The 21,215-nt window shown below is 41.0% G+C and overlaps 2 protein-coding genes across 3 annotated transcripts; one reads left to right on the top strand and one right to left on the bottom strand.

Annotated features, from left to right (window-relative positions):
* Positions 1–548: 548 nt before the first annotated feature.
* Positions 549–19,287, bottom strand: LOC101823526 (charged multivesicular body protein 1b-2-like; the record flags this gene model as incomplete). Its single annotated transcript, XM_040736052.1, has 6 exons — positions 549–593; positions 1,206–1,281; positions 8,040–8,080; positions 18,512–18,619; positions 18,705–18,771; positions 19,133–19,287. Coding segments are annotated over 6 exons (492 nt in total), but the record flags the coding sequence as incomplete, so codon positions are not given.
* Positions 8,935–16,797, top strand: LOC121136213. 2 transcript variants are annotated; one of them, XM_040736196.1, is made up of 2 exons: positions 8,935–9,243; positions 14,667–16,797. In XM_040736196.1, exon 2 carries the CDS (start codon positions 15,629–15,631, stop codon positions 16,517–16,519), a length of 891 nt encoding a protein of 296 aa, XP_040592130.1. In that variant the 5' UTR covers positions 8,935–9,243; positions 14,667–15,628; the 3' UTR covers positions 16,520–16,797. The 2 variants fall into 2 exon arrangements, with proteins under 2 accessions (XP_040592130.1, XP_040592129.1); XM_040736195.1 differs by having other exon boundaries at positions 8,935–9,262.
* Positions 19,288–21,215: the final 1,928 nt, after the last annotated feature.

The raw sequence follows: 21,215 nt of genomic DNA, 5'->3' as shown, positions 1-21,215 counted from the left end.
TTGTACATGCAGGCAAAACAACCATGTGTACAAAATAAAGATAATTTTTAAGATCCCATTGAAAACAAAAGTCTGTTTTGTGATACTTGAAATGCAATAGTTTGGGCTATATAAACATTAAACATGCTTTTTCTGCTTTTATTTTTATAAAAATCACATTTCATTACAGACAATGATTGAAAATTCTTTCAATTAAAAAAAGCCTTTATTCTGATTAAATTACATTATTTAGCAGTATTTTGGTGCTATGTGTTTGCTCTAATATTTGAGGAAGATGTATACTATACAGAAAATTAATAGTAGCTTTGTCAAGGATATCTGGAATAATATGTAATATAAAGAACTATAAAGTCAGCCAACATAGAAATTCACTGGAATTCTTTTTTGGACTGCAAAATACATAAGGCAAAAGAAAACATCATATATAAATAATGTTCAAACATTCTGGCATGTATGGGGCTTTTCTAGCTAGAGTAAAATTTTACATATGTACACACATAGGATGTTTCAGATACACGTGGAGGAAACAGAAGCACCAATTGCTTAAGTTACACATGATCACAAAGATGAGCAAGCCTTTGTGACAGTTCATCCTAGAGAAAGCCAAATTGACAAATCATCAATGGCTGTAAGAAATATAAACCACTAAAAATTTAACCTACTTGCATTTTAAATATGATTTAATATCCCATTTGTAAAATTTATATAAACATGAGACATTTAGTTTTCTTAAATATCATAAAAGAAATTGAATCACGTAGTAAATCTAAAATACAGAAGCATGCATGCAAACTGAAAATGCCCACAGGTTCATAGATACTAGCTTCTCATGTTTTGTTCATTTTAATGATATGTCATAGTAGAAAAATACTCTATAAAAGCATGAACATATTTCTTTATATACAGAAATATATACATTTCATATAAAATATATACTTCTCAAATTATCATTGTTTTTTAATGATTTATTTATTATGTATGTAGTATTCTACCTGCATGTATCCCTGTAGGCTTGAAGAGGGGACCAGATCTCATTATAGATGGTTGTGAGCCACTATGTGGTTGCTGGGAATTGAACTCAGGACCTCTGGAACAGCAGCCAGTGCACTTAACCTTTGAGCCATCTCTCCTGGCCCCCTTACTTCTCAAATTATTAATTTAAACATGAGTCAAGTATATAAATCACAATAAAATTCATCCCCTACCTGCTCCACAGAAGCAACACTTGCACGAACAGACCCTGTCTGAAACTGTGGAAGCTCCATATTGAGATTTAGTTTTTTATGTTTTAAATCTTAAGTATGATTTTCCATTTATTGAAAATAGATTCTTTTCTCATACAATACATCTTGATTATAGTTTCCCCTCCCTCTATTCCTCCCAGTTCTTCTCTTCTTACCACCGCCCATCTCTTCTGGGTCCATTCCCTTTCTGTCTCTCATTAGAAAAGAACAGGCTTCCAAGAGAAGAAGAAAACATAACGAAACGAAATATAATATCATCAGATAAAGCAAAAACCATCACATCAAGGCTAGACAATGCAAACCCACACAAAGAAAAGAACCTTAAAAGGAGGCATGAGAATCAGAGCCCACTCATTCACACTCTCAGGAGTCCCACACAACCCCTAAGCTGGGGCATATAATATATATGCCGAGGACCAGGTGGAGACCATGTAGACCCTGTTCTTCCTGCTTCAGCTTCTGTGAGGTTATACAAGCCTTGCTCAGTTGATTCAGAGGGCTTTGAGGAGCCAAGAATTTCTTCCAACTACATAACTGGGGTTCATAGTATTAAGTATAATTTTCCATTTATTGAAAATATTCTTTTCTCAGACAATATATCTTGATTATTGTTTTCCCTCCCTCTACTTCTCCCAGTGAATGAGATAGCATCGACATAGATCTAGATTTGTTTGTTTCCTTATCTGCAAGGCCCATGCCCTTAATGTCTATTACACTATTCGTTTAGAATACAAACTATTTATTGTGTCTCTAAAACAATGCAATCTGTTGTGAATACTCTACAAGTAAAACAGCAATTTTAGAGTCATTATGGTATGTTACTGACAGATTGTTTTTGGAAAGGTAAACATATGATATACTAAAATTTTATTATGAGAATAGTTAACTCAAAAAAATACTGGACACCTAAACATTCTTAATGGTAGGCATTAATGTTTACATATCAGTGACGATACTTATATTTCCTGCTTCAGTTACTGAGTTGATTAATTTCTCAATACTGGTATCATTTTCCTCAGGAACAGATAGCACTATCTGGAGACATGTTTAGCTGACACAACTAGAGAAATGGTGCTACTGGTTTTTGGAGAGCAGAGGCTAGCGTGCTGCTAACATTCCACAGTGCTTAAAACAGACCCTAATATTAATTTCTCCAAAATGTCAACACTGCAAAAGGTGAGAAACAGTGCTCTAGCCTTAGAAAAAGTCGCCTATTGATCTTTATTTAATACTGACAGTAGGTTAGGCTTGTCTTTTTGTGTCTGAGTTACCTCACTCAGGATAGTTTCTTCCAGTGCCATCCATTTGCCTGTAAATTTCAAGATTCCATTGTTTTTCTGCTGAGTAGTACTCCATTGTGTAAATGTACCACATTTTCTCTATCCACTCTTCAGTTGAGGGGCATCTAGGTACTTTCCAGGTTCTGGCAATTACAAATAATGCTGCTATGAACATAGTAGAGCAGATGTTCTTATTATATGAAGGTACATCTTTGGTATATGCCTAAGAGTGGAATTGCTAGATCTTATGGTAGACTGTTTGCCACTTTTTCTGAGGAATCTCTATACTGATCTCCAAAGTGGCTACACTAATTGGCATTCCAACCAGTAGTGGAGGAGTGTACCCCTTTCTTCACATCCTCTCCAACATAAACTTTCATTAGTGTTTTTGATTTTAGCCATTCTGATGGGAGTGAGGGAGTGAGATGGTATCTCAGAGGTGTTTTGATTTGCATTTCCATAATGGCTAAAGATGTTAAGCACTTACTCAAGCATCTGTTGGCCATTTTGGACTCCTCTATTGAGAATTCTCTATTTAGTTCTGTACCCCATGTTTTAATTAGATTCTTTGGTGTTCTGGAGTCTTGCTTCCTGAGTTCTGTGTAAATTTTGGAGATCAGACCTCTGTCAGAAGTGGGGTTTGTGAATGTCTTTTCCCATTGTGTGGACTGCCTTTTTGTTTGGTTGACTGTGTCCTTTGCCCTGCAGAAGCTCCTCAGCTTCAGGAGGCCCCATTTATTAATTGTCAATCTCAGTGTCTGTGCTACTGGTGTTATGTTCAGGAAGTAGTCTCCTGTACCAATTACTTCAAGGGTACTTCCCATTTTCTCCCCTAAGAGATTCAGTGTGGCTGGATTGATGTTGAGTTCTTTGATCCATTCGGACTTAAGTATTGTGCAGGGTGATAGATATCGATCATCTTTTTGTCTTTTACATGCCAGCATCCAGTTACTCCAGCACCATTTGTTGAAGATGCTTTTTTTTAACCATTGTATACTTTTAGCTTCTTTGTCAAAGATCAGGTATTCAAAGGTGTGTGGGTTGATATCAGAGTCTTCAATTCAATTCCATTGGTCTACCTGTCTGCTTTTGTGCCAATACCAAGCTGTTTTCAGGACTATAACTCTATAATAGAGCTTGAAGTCAGGGATGTTGATGCGTCCGGAGGTTCCTTTATTGTACAGGGATGCCTTGGCTATCCTGGGTCTTTTATTTTTCCATATAAAGTAAAGTATTGTCCTTTTGGGGTCAGTGAAAAATTGTGCTGATATTTTGATAGGGATTGCATTGAATCTGTAGATTGCTTTTGGTAATATTGCTTTTTTTTACTACGTATATCGTACATATCCAAGAGCTTGGGAGATCATTCCGTTTTCTGGTATCTTCTTTAATTTCCTTTTTTAAGGACTCAAAGTTCTTGTCATACAGGTGTTTCACTTGTTTGGTTAGAGTTACCTCAAGATATTTTATGGTGTTTGTGGCTATTGTAAAGAGTAATGTTTCTCTGATTTCTTTCTCATCCCCTTTACAGTATATATACAGTAGGGATACTGATTTTTTAAGTTAATTTTGTATCCTGCCACTATCCTGAAGATGCTTATCAGCTGTAGGAATTTCCTGGTAGAATTCTTTGGGTTGCTTACGTAGACTATCATATTGTCTGCAAATATTGAAAGTTTTACTTCTTCCTTTCCTATTCGTATCTCCTTGATCTCCTTTTGTTGTCCTTTTGCTCTAGCTAGACTTCAAGTACAATATTGAAGAGATATGGAGAGTGTGGACATCATTGTCTTGTTCCTGATTTTAGAGGAATTGCCTTTAGTTTCTCTCCATTTAGCTTGATGTTGGCTGTTGGTTTGCTGTATATAGCTTTTTATTATGTTTAGTTATGTTCCTGTTATCTCTGATCTCTCCAGGACCTTTATCATAAAGGGGTGTTGGATTTTGTCAAAGGCTTTTTCAGCATCGAGTGAGATAATCAGGTTGTTTATATGGTGGATTACATTGATGGATTTTCATATGTTGAACCATCCCTGCATCCCTGGGATGAAGCCTACTTGATCATGGTGTATGATTGTTATGATGAGTTCTTGGATTTGATTTGCCAGTATTTTATTATTTTTGCATCAATGTTCATGAGGGGATTGGCCTGTAATTCCCTGTCTTGGTTGTGTCTGTGTGGTTTGGCTACTAATGTAATTGTAGCCTCATAAAAATAATTGGCAGTGAACATTCTGCTTCTGTTGTGTGGAACAATTTGAAGAGTATTGGTATAAGCTCTTCCTTGAATTTTTGTTACAATTCTGCACTGAAACCATTTGGCCTTGTACTTTTCTTTGTTGGAAGAATTTTTATGGCTGCTTCTATTTCTTTACATCTGATTAAATTGTTTATCTCTTCTTGATTTAATTTTGGTAAGTGATAGCTATCCAGAAAAATCATCCATTTCCTTTAGATTTTCTAATTTAGTGGGGTACAGATTTTCAAAATATGACATGATGATTCTTTGGATTTCCCCAGTGTCTGTTGTTATGTCCCCTTTTTCATTTCTGATTTTGTTAATTAGCATGTTGTTTCTCTGTCTTTTAGTTAGGTTTGATAAAGGGTTGTCTATCTTGTTGATTTTCTCAAAGAACCAACTCTTTGTTTCATTGATTCTTTGTATTGTTTTCTTTGTTTCTACTTTATTGATTTCAGCTCTCAATTTGATTATTTACTGGTGTGTTCTCCTCCTGGGTGAGTTTGCTTCTTTTTGTTTTAGAGCTTTGAGGTGTTCTGTTAATTCTCTAGTGTGGCAATTCTCCAGTTTCTTCATGTGGGGAATTAGTGCTATGAATTTTCCTCTCAGATCTGCTTTCCCAGTATCCCAAAGGCTTAGGTATTTTGTGCCTTTGTTTTCATTGAATTATAAGAAGTCTTTTATTTATTTATTTATTTATTTATTTCTTCCTTTACCCAGTTGTGATGCAATTGAGCATTGTTAAATTCCCATGTGTTTATTAGGTTTCTGCAATTTGTGTTGACATTGAATTCTAATTTTTAGCCGTGGTGGTCCGACAGGATACAGGGGATTATTCCGTTTTTGTTTTTTGTTTTTTGTTTGTATATGTTGTGGTTTGCTTTACTGCTAAGTATGTGGTTAATTTTAGAGAAGGTTCCATGTCGTGCTGAGAAAAAGCTATATTTTTTGTTTGGGTGGAATGTTCTATAGATGTCTGTTAAACCCTATTAGGTTATAATTTCTGTTAGGTCCATTTTTTCTTTGTTAAGTTTCTGTCTGGAGGAACTGTCCAGTGGTATGAGTTGGGTGTTCAAGTGTCCCACTATAAGTGTTTGGGGATTAATGTTTGATTTGAGTTGTAATAATGTTTCTTTTATGAACGTGGGTGCCTTTATGTTTGGGGCATATATGTTCAGAATTTGGACTTCTTCCTGATGGATTTTTCCTATGATGAATATGAAGTGATCTTCTTCATCTCTTTTGATTAATTTTAGTTTGAAATCTATTTTGGCAGATATTAGGATAGCTACAACCACTTGCTTCTTATGTCCATTTGATTGGAAGGTCTTTTCCCAACCCTTAACCTTGAGGTAGTGTCCATCTTTGAAATTGAGGTGTGTTTCTTGTATGCAGCAGAAGGATGGATTCTGTCATCGCATCCATTCTGTTAGCCTGCGTCTTTTTATAGGTGAGTTAAGACCACTGATATTCAGGGAAATTAACGACCACTGATTGTTGATTCTTGTTTGCTTTGCATCCGTTTTCGGTGGTGGTTTTATCTGTGAGTTTTTCTCCTATTTCTGATTTCTGATAAAGTTAGATTATCTATTGCCCTTGACATTTTGAGTGTAGTTAGCATCCTTGGTTCAGAGTTTTTCTTCTAGAACATTCTGTAGTGTTGGATTTGTGGATACTTATTGCATAAATTTGGTTTTGTTCTATAATATCTTGTTTGTGCCATCTATAGTGATTGAGTGTTTTGATGGGAATGGTAGTCTGGGCTGGAATATGTGGTCTCTTAGTGTTTCTAGAACATCTATCCAGGACCTTCTGGCTTTCATAGTTTCCATGGAAAAGTTGAGTGTAATTCTAATAGGTTTGCCTTTATATGTTACTTGGCCTTCTTACTTTGCTGCTTTTAGTATTCATTCTTTATTCCGTATGTTTGGTGTTTTGAACATTATGTGGTGAGTGGACTTCTTTTTTTTTTGGTCCAGTCTATTTGGTGTTCAGTAAGCTTCTTGTAGTTTCATAGGCATCTCCTTCTTCAGGTTGGGAAAATTTTCTTCAATGATTTGGTTGAATATGTTTTCTGTACCATTGAGCTGGGCCTCTTCACCTTCTTGTATCCCTATCATTCTTAGCTTTGGACTTTTCACAGTGTCCCATATTTCCTGAATAATTTGTGTTAAGGATTTGCTATATTTAAGACTTTCTTTTGTTGATGAATCTATTTCCTCTAGTTTATCTTCAGTGCACGAGATTCTGTCTTCCATCTCTTGTATTCTGTTAGTTATCCTTGCATCTGTAGTTCCTGATTGTTTTTTCAACCTTTTGAATTCCAGCATTACCTCAGTTTGTGTTTTTTTATTGTCTCCATTTCGGTTTTCTGGTCTTGAACTGTTTGATTTGTTTGCTTCATCTGTTTTATTGTTTTTTTCTTGGGTTTCCTTACTTTCCTTAATAGATTTGTTGATTTCTTGCATTTTTTGGTTTGTGTTTTCTTCCATTTCTTTAAGGGATTTTCTCATATCCTCTTTCAGGGCCTCTATCACTTTCAGGAGGCTGTTTTGAAGGTCATTCTTTTCTGTTTCATCAGTGTTGATATGTTCAGTTCTTGCTAGTGTAGAAGTTTCTAGACTCTGGTGGTGTCATACTGTTTCCTCTGTTGTTGGCTGTGTTTTTATAATGCGTTCTTCCCATCCTTTCTTTCAGTGGGAACTCATGGGGTCTCTTCCTCTCCATAAGCACTGGCAAAGGACCAAAAGACACAGGTGTGGGCAGACTCAGGGTGATTCTTCTTTGAGGTGCAGGTCTTCTCTAGGCACATCAAATGTCCAGGGAGATGGAGCCAGGGATGTAGGAAGTTGGGGCTCAGATCGGCACCCCCACTCTCCTTAAACCCTGGGAAAGGACCTGAAGGCACTGAAGACTAAGGTGTGGGCAGACTCAAGGTGGTCCTCCCAAGAGGGGCAGGTCTTCTCTAGGCACAGAAAATGGCCAGGGAGATGGAGCTGGAGGATGTAGGGAGTTGGGGCTCAGAGCAGGGCCCCCACTCACCTTAAGCACCAGCAAAGTACCAGAAGACACAGGTGTGGTCAGACTAATGGTTTTAAAGACAAGGTTTTCAATCCATAGCAAATTTTTAGTACTGCTTATGCTTCAATCCAGGACCTTACACATACTAGGCCAAAAACACTCTAGCCACACCTTAACTCCATATCATCAGATTTTAAAATTTCTAAATATCAATCAAGATTACTCAAAAGCACTAGAATAGCAACATCTTACACAGCTTCATCTGCCATTTCCTGAAGTAGCATGTCCACTTGGTTCTGAAATTTAAAAAAATCATAATTTTGTAGCATTACCTTTTGGTGTAGGTTCTGGGTATGGTTTGGCTTGGGAAACTAATCTACAAGTTTTAAAATGGAGGTTAGAAAGAGATATTCAACAGTTCAGTTCTTAGTAACCATGTCCAGAGGCTCTCACTGCCTTTAATTCTAAAACCTGGGAGGATATAATGCCTTTGTTCCCAAGTCACATGTATGCTCTATTACAGAGCTGCCTCCCCCCACATACTTAAATTCACATGAAGAATTTAGGTTTTTAATGTTGTAAGTAAGGAGCACTGTTCACAACAGATAAATAGCCATCAAATAAAAAAGTTGACTGATAGAGCATGCTACACCTGCATCCTAGCAGCTGAGCTGCATCCTCAGAACCTCAGGGTAGCATCTCAATCCAGTTCTCAAAGTTAATTATTAGCAGAAAATGACTGAAAATTCAAATATGTTTATTTCACCAACTCATGTTTCCAATTATTGTGTTTCTGAAATCTAAATAATCATAAAATCATTTCAAAGTGACATAATGTACCTTCCTAAGGAAAATGTAGAGAAAAGGTGACTTGTATATACTATTGGTAGAATGTAAATTTCTACATTATGGAAAACAGCATAATGGTTCCTTAAAATCTCAAACTACTATTTGACAGAGTAATTTGACTAGTAGTTATATATTCCAGGGAAATTGAAATAGCATGTTAAAGAGGCATAGGTACCCTCACACTCATTGGAATAATGCAGGGAGCCATGAGGTGTGGCCGCCATTCCAAGATGGCACTGGGCCCCTGCAGGGCTGGAGTAAACAACTCCATATAGGGTCATAACCAGAATCACCAGCTGGAGCATGCTCAGTGTCTTCAGCTTGCTGGGCCAATCAGGGAGCCTGAGGTGGCTGCCAGGGGTGCTTGACCAATAGGACAGTTGCACGCTGCCTCAGCTCCTGTATAAGCAGCTGCAGTCTTTGTTCGGGGTCCCTTGCTTCCTGTTCTCCCTTCAACCAAGAGGCTCCAATAAAGCGTGATTTGGGAAGAATCCTTGTCTGGTGGTAGTCTCCACAACTGGTGCCGAAACCCGGGACGCTGGGACTCCTTTTGGTACCGAGCGAGGGACCACAGAGGATTCAGAACCCAACACGTGGAGCGGCGACGTCGGTAAGCAAGTTTTCTCCAGGTATGCTGATTGGGGGGATGGATCCTTTGGTGTTCTGTCTGGTTTTTGTGTTGATGGTAGTTGTTGTGCTCTTTTGCTGTTTTTGGTTGCGCTGTCATAGGCCTGAGCAAGAGTGCCTGTGCTGCTGCAGGCATTCTTAAACCCGAAAGTAAGCCTGTTGTAGATAAAACAGCCTTTGGGAGGAACCAAATCCAGATTAGAGTCTATCATAATTTACGCAGCCTTTCGAAAAAGCCAGATAAGTCCGCTGTAGATAAAGTGGTGACTTGACGTACCATGGGTAACGTCCAGGGCGCTGTTCAAGAGATGGTGGACATGATAGGCCCCGTACAGGCCTTACTTAGACAACGTGATTTAAAGGTGTCAAGGCGGACAATCACCACCTTGCTGACAGATATAGATAAATCAGCTCCATGGTTCGCAGTCTCAGGGGATCTTACTTTGCCCTCCTGGGAAAAGCTAGGGCTTGATCTCGAAACAGCAGAGAGAGAAAGAAAACTAAAAAGGGGCACGATTCCTTTCTGGGGCCTTGTGCGTGACTGTCTCAGAGAGGGAACCAATACAGAAATCATTAGGGAAGGGCAAAAAGCATTGATAGCACACCAGGATAGTTTTTCAGAATCAGACATACAAGAGGGAAACTTGGATAGGCCTAAGAAAAAAATAGAAAAGAAGGAAAAGCAAATAATCATATGCAAAGATGAGAAGGAGAAATTAGATAAAAAGAAAGAGGAACAGCCCCTCCCCAGGCCAGGGGAGGAGGCAGGCCGACTTTACCCTGTCTTGAGAGAATTTTCTAATCTAGAGTTGTCAGATGATGAACTTAGTCATGATGATGAGGAGGAATTGGAAGAGGAAGCAGCAAGGTATCGAGAGGAGGAATGGGAATGGCCAGGAGTACACCCTCCTGCCCACAACCCCTCATATGGCATAAAAAATCTGACACCTCGTCCACCTGACCCGCCACGGGTTGTGCCCTCCGCACCACCTATAAAGGTTGCTCCTTTGCATTTTGGAGTGCGGGGAGGCTGCCATCACATTAGCCAGGGCATCTGGGCCCATTTAGCCTCAGCATTTCTGGTGCTGGAGGATCTAATGACTCAGGAGAGGAGATATGAGCCCGTCCCCTATAAGCAATTGAAAGATTTAGTCACGGCGGTGAAAGACTTTGGGGCTACAGCAGATTACTCGATCGCCCTTTTGCGCAGAATCTGCGTCTCACTGCTGACGCCCACAGATTGGATTGAGTTGGGCAGAGCGTGCCTAACTAAGGGCCAATTCTTGGACTTTAAGTCCCTGGCCGCTGATAATGCCCAGACACAGGCTAGAATACATATTCAAAATGGGCACCCAGAATGGACAGCAGACATGCTCCTGGGCCTTGGACGATATTTGGGCAATCAGGTTGGCCTCCCCATGGATGTTTATCAACAAATAAATGAAATTCATTATCGGGCCTGGAGAGCCCTCCCCAATAAAGGGGAAGTGGCTGGTAACTTGACAAAGATCATTCAGGGTCCCGCGGAACCTTTTGCAGATTTTGTAGCCAGGCTACTTGAGGTAGCAGATAAGACAATAGGTGGTGCTGAATACACCATGCCTTTTGTACAACAAATTATCTTTGAACAAAGTACAAAAGAGTGTCAAAGGGCCATAGCCCCAGTCAGACATAAGAATTTAGATGCTTGGATCAAAGCTTGCCGGGAGGTGGGGGGGCCCCCTGACTAACGCTGGCCTTGCTGCGGCTGTGCTTTCTGTAACTAAAGCCGCTCATGATTCCAAAGGAAAAGGCTGCTTCCGATGTGGTCAGCCAGGACATTTAAAAAGAAATTGCCCTAATGGCACTGTCTCGCCTAGGCAACCTGCATCGACAGGTTCGCGCATGCCTGGGACTTGTCCACGCTGTAAGAAAGGCAAACATTGGGCAAATGAGTGTCACTCCACTAAGGACATAAATGGCCACCCCCTTCTTCCACCAGATACAGCCGGGTCAAAAAATGGGGTGAGGGCCCCCCCGTCCCCAGGGCCCAAAAATATTTGGGGCATTTCAGACCCCTATGTCAACACAGACTCCCCAATTGATGGGGCCAAGTCAGTCACCCAGCGAGCGACTAGCAGCTCCGCAGGGCTGGACCTCTGTGCCACCTCCGGATTGGTATTAACGCCTGAGATGGGGGTTCAGATTTTGACGTCAGACATGTCAGGTCCATTGCCAGAGGGCCAAGTGTGGATAGTTTTGGGACATTCTTCGTCAACAATGAAAGGGCTTATGATTTTCCCGGGAGTAATCAACCCGGATTATACTGGGGAGATTAAGCTTCTTTGTCACTCCCTGTCAGGGGTTATTTCAATTGCTCCTGGAGATCACATTGCTCAGCTCCTGCTCCTGCCCTCGTCCCATGGGATGTTTCCCTCAAGAAAAGGGGCCAGAGAAAAGGGAGGCCTGGGCTCTACAGGAGTTGATCTGGCTTGTTTGTCTATGGCTCTTGATGACAGACCTGTATTACAATTAATCATTGAAGGGAGGCCCTTTTATGGCTTAGTTGACATGGGCGCTGACAGGAGTATTATTAGAATTAAAGAATGGCCTAAACAATGGTCCCTCCAATGCTCGGCCCAATCCCTATAGGGCTTGGGCTATGCACACACGCCCTGTATAAGCTCGAAAGAGCTGGTCTGGAAGATGGAGGACCAACAGGGCAGAGTTCAACCTTTTGTAATTGACCTCCCCATTAATCTTTGGGGCAGAGACATCCAACAGCAGTTACAGCTGCGGTTGACAAATGAGTTCTCAGAGGAAAGTAAAAACAGGGGATTCATCCCCACTAAGGGGCTAGGAAAAAATCTTCAGGGTATATCTCAGCCCATCATCCCGTCTGTGAAGACAGACTGGAAAGGGCTGGGTTTTTCTTAGGGGCCACTGACTCATTGGCTTCTGATATTCAGCCTCTCCCCATACCTTGGACAACTCAGAAGGCGGTGTGGGTACCCCAGTGGCCCCTTTCTCAAGAGAAATTAGAAGCAATTAAACAGCTTGTCCAGGAACAGCTTCACTTGGACCATATTGAGCCCTCTGTTTCGCCATGGAATACACCAATTTTTGTCATTAAGAAACCATCTGGAAAATGGCGATTGCTCCATGACTTGAGAGCTGTTAATAACCAAATGCAGATCATGGAGCCTACTCAAAGAGGTCTCCCATTACTTTCTGCTCTACCGAGAAATTGGCCTGTGATGATCTTGGATATTAAAGATTGTTTCTTCTCGATCCCCCTGTGTAAGCAAGACAGGGAGCGCTTTGCTTTTACCATACCCTCCATTAATCATGAACAACCCGATGCCCATTTTCAATGGCGGGTCCTCCCACAGGGGATGGCTAATAGTCCTACAATGTGCCAACTGTCTGTGGATGCTGCCTTGTTGGCTGTGCGGCAGCAATATCCTGATGTGCGTATTATTCATTATATGGATGACATCCTGTTGGCAGCCCGTTCCCTACAAAATCTTGAGGATGCCTTTCAAAGGACAGTTTCTACACTGGAGGCTCGGGGCCTGGTTATAGCTCCTGAAAAGGTACAACATTTGACCACAGCTAAGTTCCTGGGGATGATAATTCAGCCAGATACTATTCGCCCCCAGAAGATCCTTATTCGGACTCAACATCTGACGACACACAACGACGTCCAGCAGTTGCTTGGGGATAACAATTGGGTTAGGGGTTATCTTCACCTCCCTAGATCTGAATTATTGCCCCTATTTTCCATATTAGAGGGCAATCCTGATGTGACCTCCCCGCGGGCCTTGACTCCTGCAGCAAAGCGTTCCTTACGCTTGGTGGAGGAGGCACTGTCCCGGCACAGCTTAATAGATATGATCCATCTCTTCCCATTTCTTTATACATCCTAAAGACAAGACATTCTCCCACTGGTGTGTTATGGCAGGATGGGCCCCTCTGGTGGCTACATGGCAATTCGGTGGGAATGCGGACCCTTAATTATTATCCTGCCCTAGTAGCCCTTCAGGCCATGATTGGCATAAAATTTTGCTTAACATCCTTTGCAAAAACGCCGGATAAGCTAATCATTCCTTATACCAAAGATCAGGTAGAAGTTTTGGCTGCCACTGTGGATGATTGGGCAGTTTTACTCTGCTCCTTTTCTAATATTATAGATAATCACTTTCCAAAACATCCATTGTTAAGTTTTGTGGATGATAATCTGGTCTATTTTCCCAAGGTCACTTCACCCGTTCCCCTGGTCGGTGCCATGACTATATTTACTGATGGGTCAAAAACAGGAAAAGGGGCGATGGTTGTGGGACACCGACGCCTCAGGTTTTTTCTTTTCAACCTGATACACCCCAAGCAACTGAATGCTTGGTGGTACTTGAAGTTTTCAAGAAATTTTCAGAACCCTTTAATTTGTTTTCAGATTCCCAGTACGTGGTTAATGCGGTTTCCTCCCTTGAGGTGGCTGCCTCAGTTCGTCAGGCAAGCCCCATCTCAAATATCTTGTTACAGATTCAACACTGTATTTTACAAAGAAGCCATTCCTTTTTTGTTGGCCATGTTAGAGCACATACCTTGCTTCCTGGCTTTATTGCTAAAGGCAATGAGCAAGCTAATTTAGCCACCAGAGCATTGATGACTATGGTGGTTGCAGATCGCATCCAGCAAGCTCGGGATTTTCATAACCTGTATCATGTCCCCGCCGATACCCTGCGGAGAAAGTTTGCTTTGACCAGACATGATGCTCGAAGCATTGTAAAAGCCTGTTCTTCTTGTATCACCTTCTTTCATCCCCATGTAGGCGTTAACCCCCAAGGCCTATGACCAAATACCTTGTGGCAAATGGATGTCACTCATGTTCCAGAATTTGGCCGTGTCAAATATCTTCATGTCTCAGTGGATACCTATTCGGGTGTTATTTTTGCCACCCCTCTGGCAGGGGAAAAGTCCACTCATGTTAAAACCCACTGCCTGGAAGCTTGGGTGGCTTGGGGCAAGCCAGTCTGTCTGAAGACGGATAATGGCCCTGCCTACTCTTCCAAGGGTTTTCGCACCTTCTGCGCACAACTTCAGGTTGCACATACCTTTGGCTTGCCTTATAATCCCCAAGGCCAGGGGATAGTGGAGAGAGCTAATTGCAGCATCAAGGAACTCTTACAAAAACAAAAAGGGGGAGTGGCTGAGACTGCCTCCCCTAGGAACAGGATTGCCATGGCCCTTTTTACTCTCAATTTCTTGATAATGGATGACAAAGGCCGTACAGCGGCTGACCGACACACCTACCCCACCCCGGATAGGGTAGGGGATGTGATGTGGAAGAATGTGCTGGATAACAAATGGTATGGCCCAGACCCCGTCATTCGGAGGTCCAGAGGAGCTGTTTGTGTTTTTCCACAGGGGCAAGAAGCACCTCATTGGGTTCCGAGTCACCTGACCAGAGTTGTCGAGGCTCAGGAAAATGATTCTGCCATTCGTCAAGATATTGATGCTGTCGATCCTGTGGAAGATGATACAGAGTCGAGCGGAGCAGAGATGGGGGATTCTGTCAGCCTTCCCCAAGCCGATTCCTGTCAGGCATAATGCAGCTGTTTTCCCACGATTTTTTATCAGTCAGAAAATGTTGGGTCTTCCCATGTTACCCCTTGATATGCATGTGGCCCCCTTAGGGGAGAATAGAAGTTTTATGGAAGAGGGTTCCCTATGTTTTACTTTGGAAATAAACCCGGGATCATGCATTGCTCTAAGAAAGCAGGGTTTGGCATGGTTCCAGCAGGATCAAGACTTTACTTTGGTTTCCCAGGAGAGAAGAAATTGGCAATTTGGGCCAGGGAATCAGTCGTCCCCTTTTCAGTTTAGCAATTATTCTTATACCCAAAAGGCCCTTTGGTTCAATGGTACCTTTGTGTCCTTCCCCAATGTTTCAGAAAGTGAGTCTACGCCTGTCCAGCCACGACTTGCTCCACACTGCTGGGGCTCCCTTAAGGAAGGAGAACTTTGGCCTTGGACAGACTGTCAGTCTCACATGGTCGCCTGGGCGGATAGCGCACATAGATTCACCTTTTCACCTTATATGCGGGGACCAGCCCCTCATAGGTTCTCGTTTACCATGGTTTTTTTATGCAGGCGGATATTATGATTCCCTATGATAAATGGTTACTTTGTGGTGTATATGGTAGCTGTTCAGATATTTCCCCTTTTGTGTTGTTGGGAGGGGGGGGAGACAGGATATAGTAAGTTTAGTTGTGTGTATAATCTGACTGAAAGAGAGGTAGCAAGAAATAGAGGGGGAGGGATGGTGCTGGGGTTTATGCAAGTTAATGGTACTGGAGGATGCACCAAAAGGTTGGAAGATGTTGTAAATGTTACCTCTTACAGCTGCCCCAGTATGCCTTCATCCTCCATTTTTGTTTATTTTAAGTAATTCTTCTTTTACCAATTGCTCTAATGAGACTTGCTCATTATCACAATGCTGGAACATGGCTAAATACACTCGAGCCTTGGTAGCATGGGTCCCTCGTTGGGTCCCTGTGCCGGTAGAAGCCCCTAGTACGATGACGTTATTTCGTCACAAGAGGGACTTCAGTGTCACGGCTTTGGTGGTGGTCGCAATGTCGGCCATAGTGGCCTCTGCCACTACGGCGGCTATTGCCATGACTACTGCTGTTCAAACAGGTGAGACGCTTAATCGGTTGTCCACCGCTGTAGCCTCAGCCATAGACAAACAAACCACCATGGATGCTCATATTAAAGGTGGATTAATGGTGATCAACCAAAGAATAGATTTGGTACAAGAGCAGGTGGATATTCTTTGGCAGCTGGCCCAATTGGGCTGCGAATGGAAGTTGGACGCCCTGTGCATTACCAGTGTTCAATATGAAAATTTTACTAGGGCTGCCAATTTGTCTCGCTCTTTGTCCTTGTATCTTGCAGGAAATTGGTCTGAGGATTTTGATGCCACCCTGGAAGACCTTAGGCATGCTGTAGTCCTAATTAATTCAATGTGTGTGGATCTCTGCTTGGCGAAGGGACTACAGTCCTGGATCTCCTCTGCCTTCTCCCTGTTCAAGGAGTGGGTGGGGGTAGGGATGTTTTTTGCATGCTGCATAGGAGGGTGCATACTGTGCCTTTGGTTGACCTGCCGCCTGCGGACTCAGGTGTCCCGTGATAAGGCAGTAATGCTGCAGGCACTGGCTGCTCTTGAGAAAGGCAACTCCCCCCAAGTATGGCTGTCCGCTCTCAGGAGCCACTAGCCAAGCACGGCCTTTGCACCCTCATGGGATATTTGCCCATTGCACTGAAGAAGGCGTGCTGGCCCCTTCGTAGCATTGCCTTTGCACCTCCAAGGGATTGATCCCATTGCACTGGAGAAGGAATGCTATTAGGTGTTTTTGGCCTCCCTTGATCGGTCCACACATCATGAGGTGAAGACCTGATCGGGAATAAGACCTGACTTGGCTCTGAAGGAAAAAAAGAAGGGGGAACTGCAGGGAGCCATGAGGTGTGGCCGCCATTCCAAGATGGCACTGGGCCCCTGCAGGGCTGGAGTAAACAACTCCATATAGAGTCATAACCAGAATCACCAGCTGGAGCATGCTCAGTGTCTTCAGCTTGCTGGGCCAATCAGGGAGCCTGAGGTGGCTGCCAGGGGTGCTCGACCAATAGGACAGTTGCACGCTGCCTCAGCTCCTGTATAAGCAGCTGCAGTCTTTGTTTGGGGTCCCTTGCTTCCTGCTCTCCCTTCAACCAAGAGGCTCCAATAAAGCGTGATTTGGGAAGAATCCTTGTCTGGTGGTAGTCTTTCCTGCTGGTCAGGGAGTGCTCCACAGAATAACATTCTTGAGAGCCATGAAATAGAAACAAAATTATATGTTTAGGAACCAATGACTAAAAAAGGACCATGTACTACATACAAAATACTATTTCCTCCACCTAAAGAATAAAATTCTATCATTTGTCACATGGGTTGAATATAAAATAATAAGTGAGATATGTTACACAGAAAACTGTCAGGTATGGTATAATATGAATTATATAAGCAAGCTGAGGGTAAAATTGTGGTTATCAGAGGCTAAATAAGATTGGGTTACAAATTGGGTGGTGGTGGAGTACACCTTTAATCTCAGCACTTGGGAGGCAGAGGCAGGCAGATTTAGAGCAAGTTTGAGGACAGCCTTCAAAGCTACACAGAGAAACCCTGTCTTGAACTCCCCCTTCCCCAACAGAAAAAAAAAAAGATTGGGATACAGGAAAATGTGGTAAATTAGTAATAAATAACAGCAAGAGTGGAACAAAAATTTCTGATGTACACAGGAGTAACTATAGTAACAGCAGTGCATTATGTATTTCTAAAACACTAAAAGAAAGTATTTTCCTGCTTTTTTTGGTTTTATGAGACAGGGTTTCTCTGTATTGTTTCGGAGGCTGTCGGTCCAGCCTGGCCTCGAGCTCACAGAGATCTGCCTGCCTCTGCCTCCAAGTGCTGGGATTAAAGGCATGTGCCACCACTGCCCAACAGTATTTTCCATTTTTAAACCATTAATAAATATCAAATATTTGAGTATATATGTGGACATTGATTCAAACATTAAACAATATATGTAGCAAAGTATGTTACCCAAATATTATATACTTTTAGGTTTAATGTTATTAATATAAGAGCATTAGCAAACATGCGGAAACAGGCTCTAGATTCTACATTTGTGATTGAATAAAATTACCAGAATTCCAAAGCATGCTAGGTGCTAGGTAAAATTATCCTCTAAAACATTCTCAAGAATCTGAGAGCAGAGCAGTAGCAAGCTGCCTACCTCCATCTGAGACACTGTGTGTTCCCATAAGGTAAGATGATTTCTATTCATAAAGCCATTACATTTGGAATGCAGGTGATTTGTTGTTTTGAGACAGGTTCCCACTATGTAATTCAGGCTGGCCTGGAACTTATTCCATCGCACAGGCTAGTCTTGACCTCATAGAAATCTTGCCTCAATTCCCAATCACTAGGGAGCTGAGTGCTTAAATTACAAGCATCTGTCACTATGACCAGATCAAGCCATCTTTTTTTTTTTCGTTAGTTTTTTTTTTAATTTTAAATAGCTTGTTTTACATGTCAATCCCAGTTCCCTCTCCCTCCCCTCCTCCCGCACTCCCCTTCCACCCTCCCTCCCACCCTATTGCCACATACTTCCACATAGGGGATCAAGCCATCTTTAAGAAACCACTCTAAGTAAAGACATTATTCTTACCTGTAGTGTTATGACAGTTTTAGTACTACTCAGTGCATCTTCCATTTGTTGTGTTTGAACATCCATTGTTTCAAACTGATGTTCAAATTTGTCCATTAAGGCTGAAATCTATAACGATATGGCTGTAAGAAAAATGTATCCTGAAAAGATGCTGTCTGAACATAGTGTAACAATGGTAATTGTTTGTTTTTACCTTTTCAAGATCCATATGTGTCAATGTAGCACCCAAAGTTTTAAGTATAGCTGCCATGGATTTTTTTCACCTATTTGGAATAGAAAAACTGATTTAGAAACATGTAACTTTTGTAGTCTTTTAAATATATTAGTTACATATAATTTAGGAAACTTATCTATTATTTTCTTAACAGTAAAACCACATTCTGTATCTAGGTCTAGTCATTGTCTGGTTTATTTTACTGACATTTCTTAGTAAGCAGCTAATAAAACAGTTGGAAAGTTCACTGCCAAAATAGTTTTCCTTACTAAGTCTAACTTTCCATGAAGCCCTTTATTAACACCATATAATATCCTGTAAAAAACCCAGATTTGTTATTTTTGTAAGTCTTCCTAGTCTCATCAAACTTCAGTAAAATGTTATTTTATTGCCAGATGCTTAGTCTTACCTTGCCCATTGTCACTGCAGCTTGAAGTCTGGCTGCCTGACCATCAGCCTTATTCCTCAAGATCAAGATTATTTTTGCTTGTTTTTTCTTATGAATTGCATTTTCAGCATGTATTCTTACAACTCCAATATTGTCTTTCTGAATGGCCTGTTTTAGAGAGAAGTGAAATTGTTTTGAAGAAAAACATCAAATTAAAACACTTGTGAAGATGAGAGCTCTTGGACCCCAGAGCGAGAGCTGGGAGGCCAGCATGGGACCAATCCAGACCCCCTGAATGTGAGAGTTAATGTGGAGGCCTGGGCTACTTATGGGGTCCTGAGCAGTGGATCAGTGTTTATCCCTCGAATACTAACAGACATCGTGTGTCCATAACACAAAGAGGGTTGCTCTCTCTGCCTGGACTCTTAGGGAAGTGCCTGGACCCTACACTGAATGAAATGATAGACTCTAGATATCCCCTATGTGGAAGGAATTGGCAATAGGCTGAGAGGATGGGGGGAAGGTTGGGGAGGTGCGGGAGGAGGGGAGGGAGAGGCAACTGGGATTGACATGTAAAACAAGCTATTTAAAATAAAAAAATCTTCACATGACATTTCCCAGGTACCACAATCTGGGCATTTCAAAACAGGATTATCATATTTCTCCATAAAAGTACTCCTTTCTACCCTTAGGATTTTTTAAATGTACCTTCCAATGATAGCCTATATTGGTTATTGTTGTTTGTTTAATTGGCCAGTTTCTGGGGGTGTTGTTTGTTTTGTTGTTGTTCCTTCAATTTGAGTAACTTGTCTTGGAATAAGAAAGTTTTTCATTATATTCACACCCAACACTTCTGTTACTAAAATGTGTCAACATTTCCCACATTAAGTCTCCAATTCTCTGAAGATACCAATAGGGGTGTCCTATAATCCAAAAAAAAAACCACTTGTGAAGATAACAAGCATATGTACAGCTATTTTAAAAAATTACATGATAGCAAATTAACTACAGTCTATAAGAAGTCTTAATTAACCTCTTGGCAGCTAAATATTATAATAGCTAAATAATAATTTACAATCTTATTCTCTTTTAAGCTCCTGATTAGAAAACGCATATGTATAAACAGTTTAAGAAATTAGAGTATGCAGGATATGGCACCTGCTTTTAATCCCAGCATTCAGGAGGCAGAGGAAAGCTGACTCTGAGTCTGAGGTCAATATTGACTACATAGCAAGTCCCAGGCCAGCCAGACCTACTCAGTGAGACCTTACCTAAACAAATATACAACAGAAAGAAACTAAAAGTTAAAAATTCCTCCTAATTATACCACCATGGTACTTTCCTTGGTAATATTTTAGTTCATATTATCTTAACATGTAAGAGTATTTATTACTATATAGTTTGTAACAAAAGCAGGCTCATAAAATACACTGTTTTGAATCTTATTTTCTCTCACGTTAAAAACATCCCTTTAAATTAAAAAAATAACTACAATATCATTCCTAAGGGTTGCATCATACAATTGTCACTGGAGTAAAGGAATTATTGATCATACATAAAATGGTTGTAGATGTTACACAGACATTAAGCTGTTTATGTGTGATTTTACTGAATATGCATAAGAAAACACTCTGTAACAGGAATCCAGCCTTTTCCTGGTATAATACATCGATTCAGGATAAAACTAAAAGAAAATCAAATTCATCTAAAGAAAAAACTCATTAACTAAATAGTTCATATAACACAGCAATGTGAAATAGGTGCTACAGAAATAACAGAAATTCAAGAATGAGATTCCATTTCTTCAATAAAATAAATAGCAATGTTTTAACTCTTCTAGTATACACACACAGGTTTTATATATACATAAACACACACACATATGTAAAGCTCTCTCTCTGGATGCAAGGCATATATTCAAATTTAATTATAGTCACTCTGATACTTATAACAATTTTCTTTTTTGGAATAGTATTATTGCTTTGTTCATGGGGTACTGTTATTGCAGTCCATCATGACCTAAGAAGTAAAGCGTAGTACCTTTCCATGAGATGGAACCCATAGCTGACACTGCTTGGGTAACTAAGAACCTGAGACTAGAT

This window comes from Mesocricetus auratus, unplaced genomic scaffold (assembly GCF_017639785.1).
Source record: "Mesocricetus auratus isolate SY011 unplaced genomic scaffold, BCM_Maur_2.0 Super-Scaffold_100054, whole genome shotgun sequence".
Classification (NCBI taxonomy): domain Eukaryota; kingdom Metazoa; phylum Chordata; class Mammalia; order Rodentia; family Cricetidae; genus Mesocricetus; species Mesocricetus auratus.
Note: the sequence above shows the minus strand (reverse complement) of the source record. Positions and strands in the feature narration are given on the sequence as shown.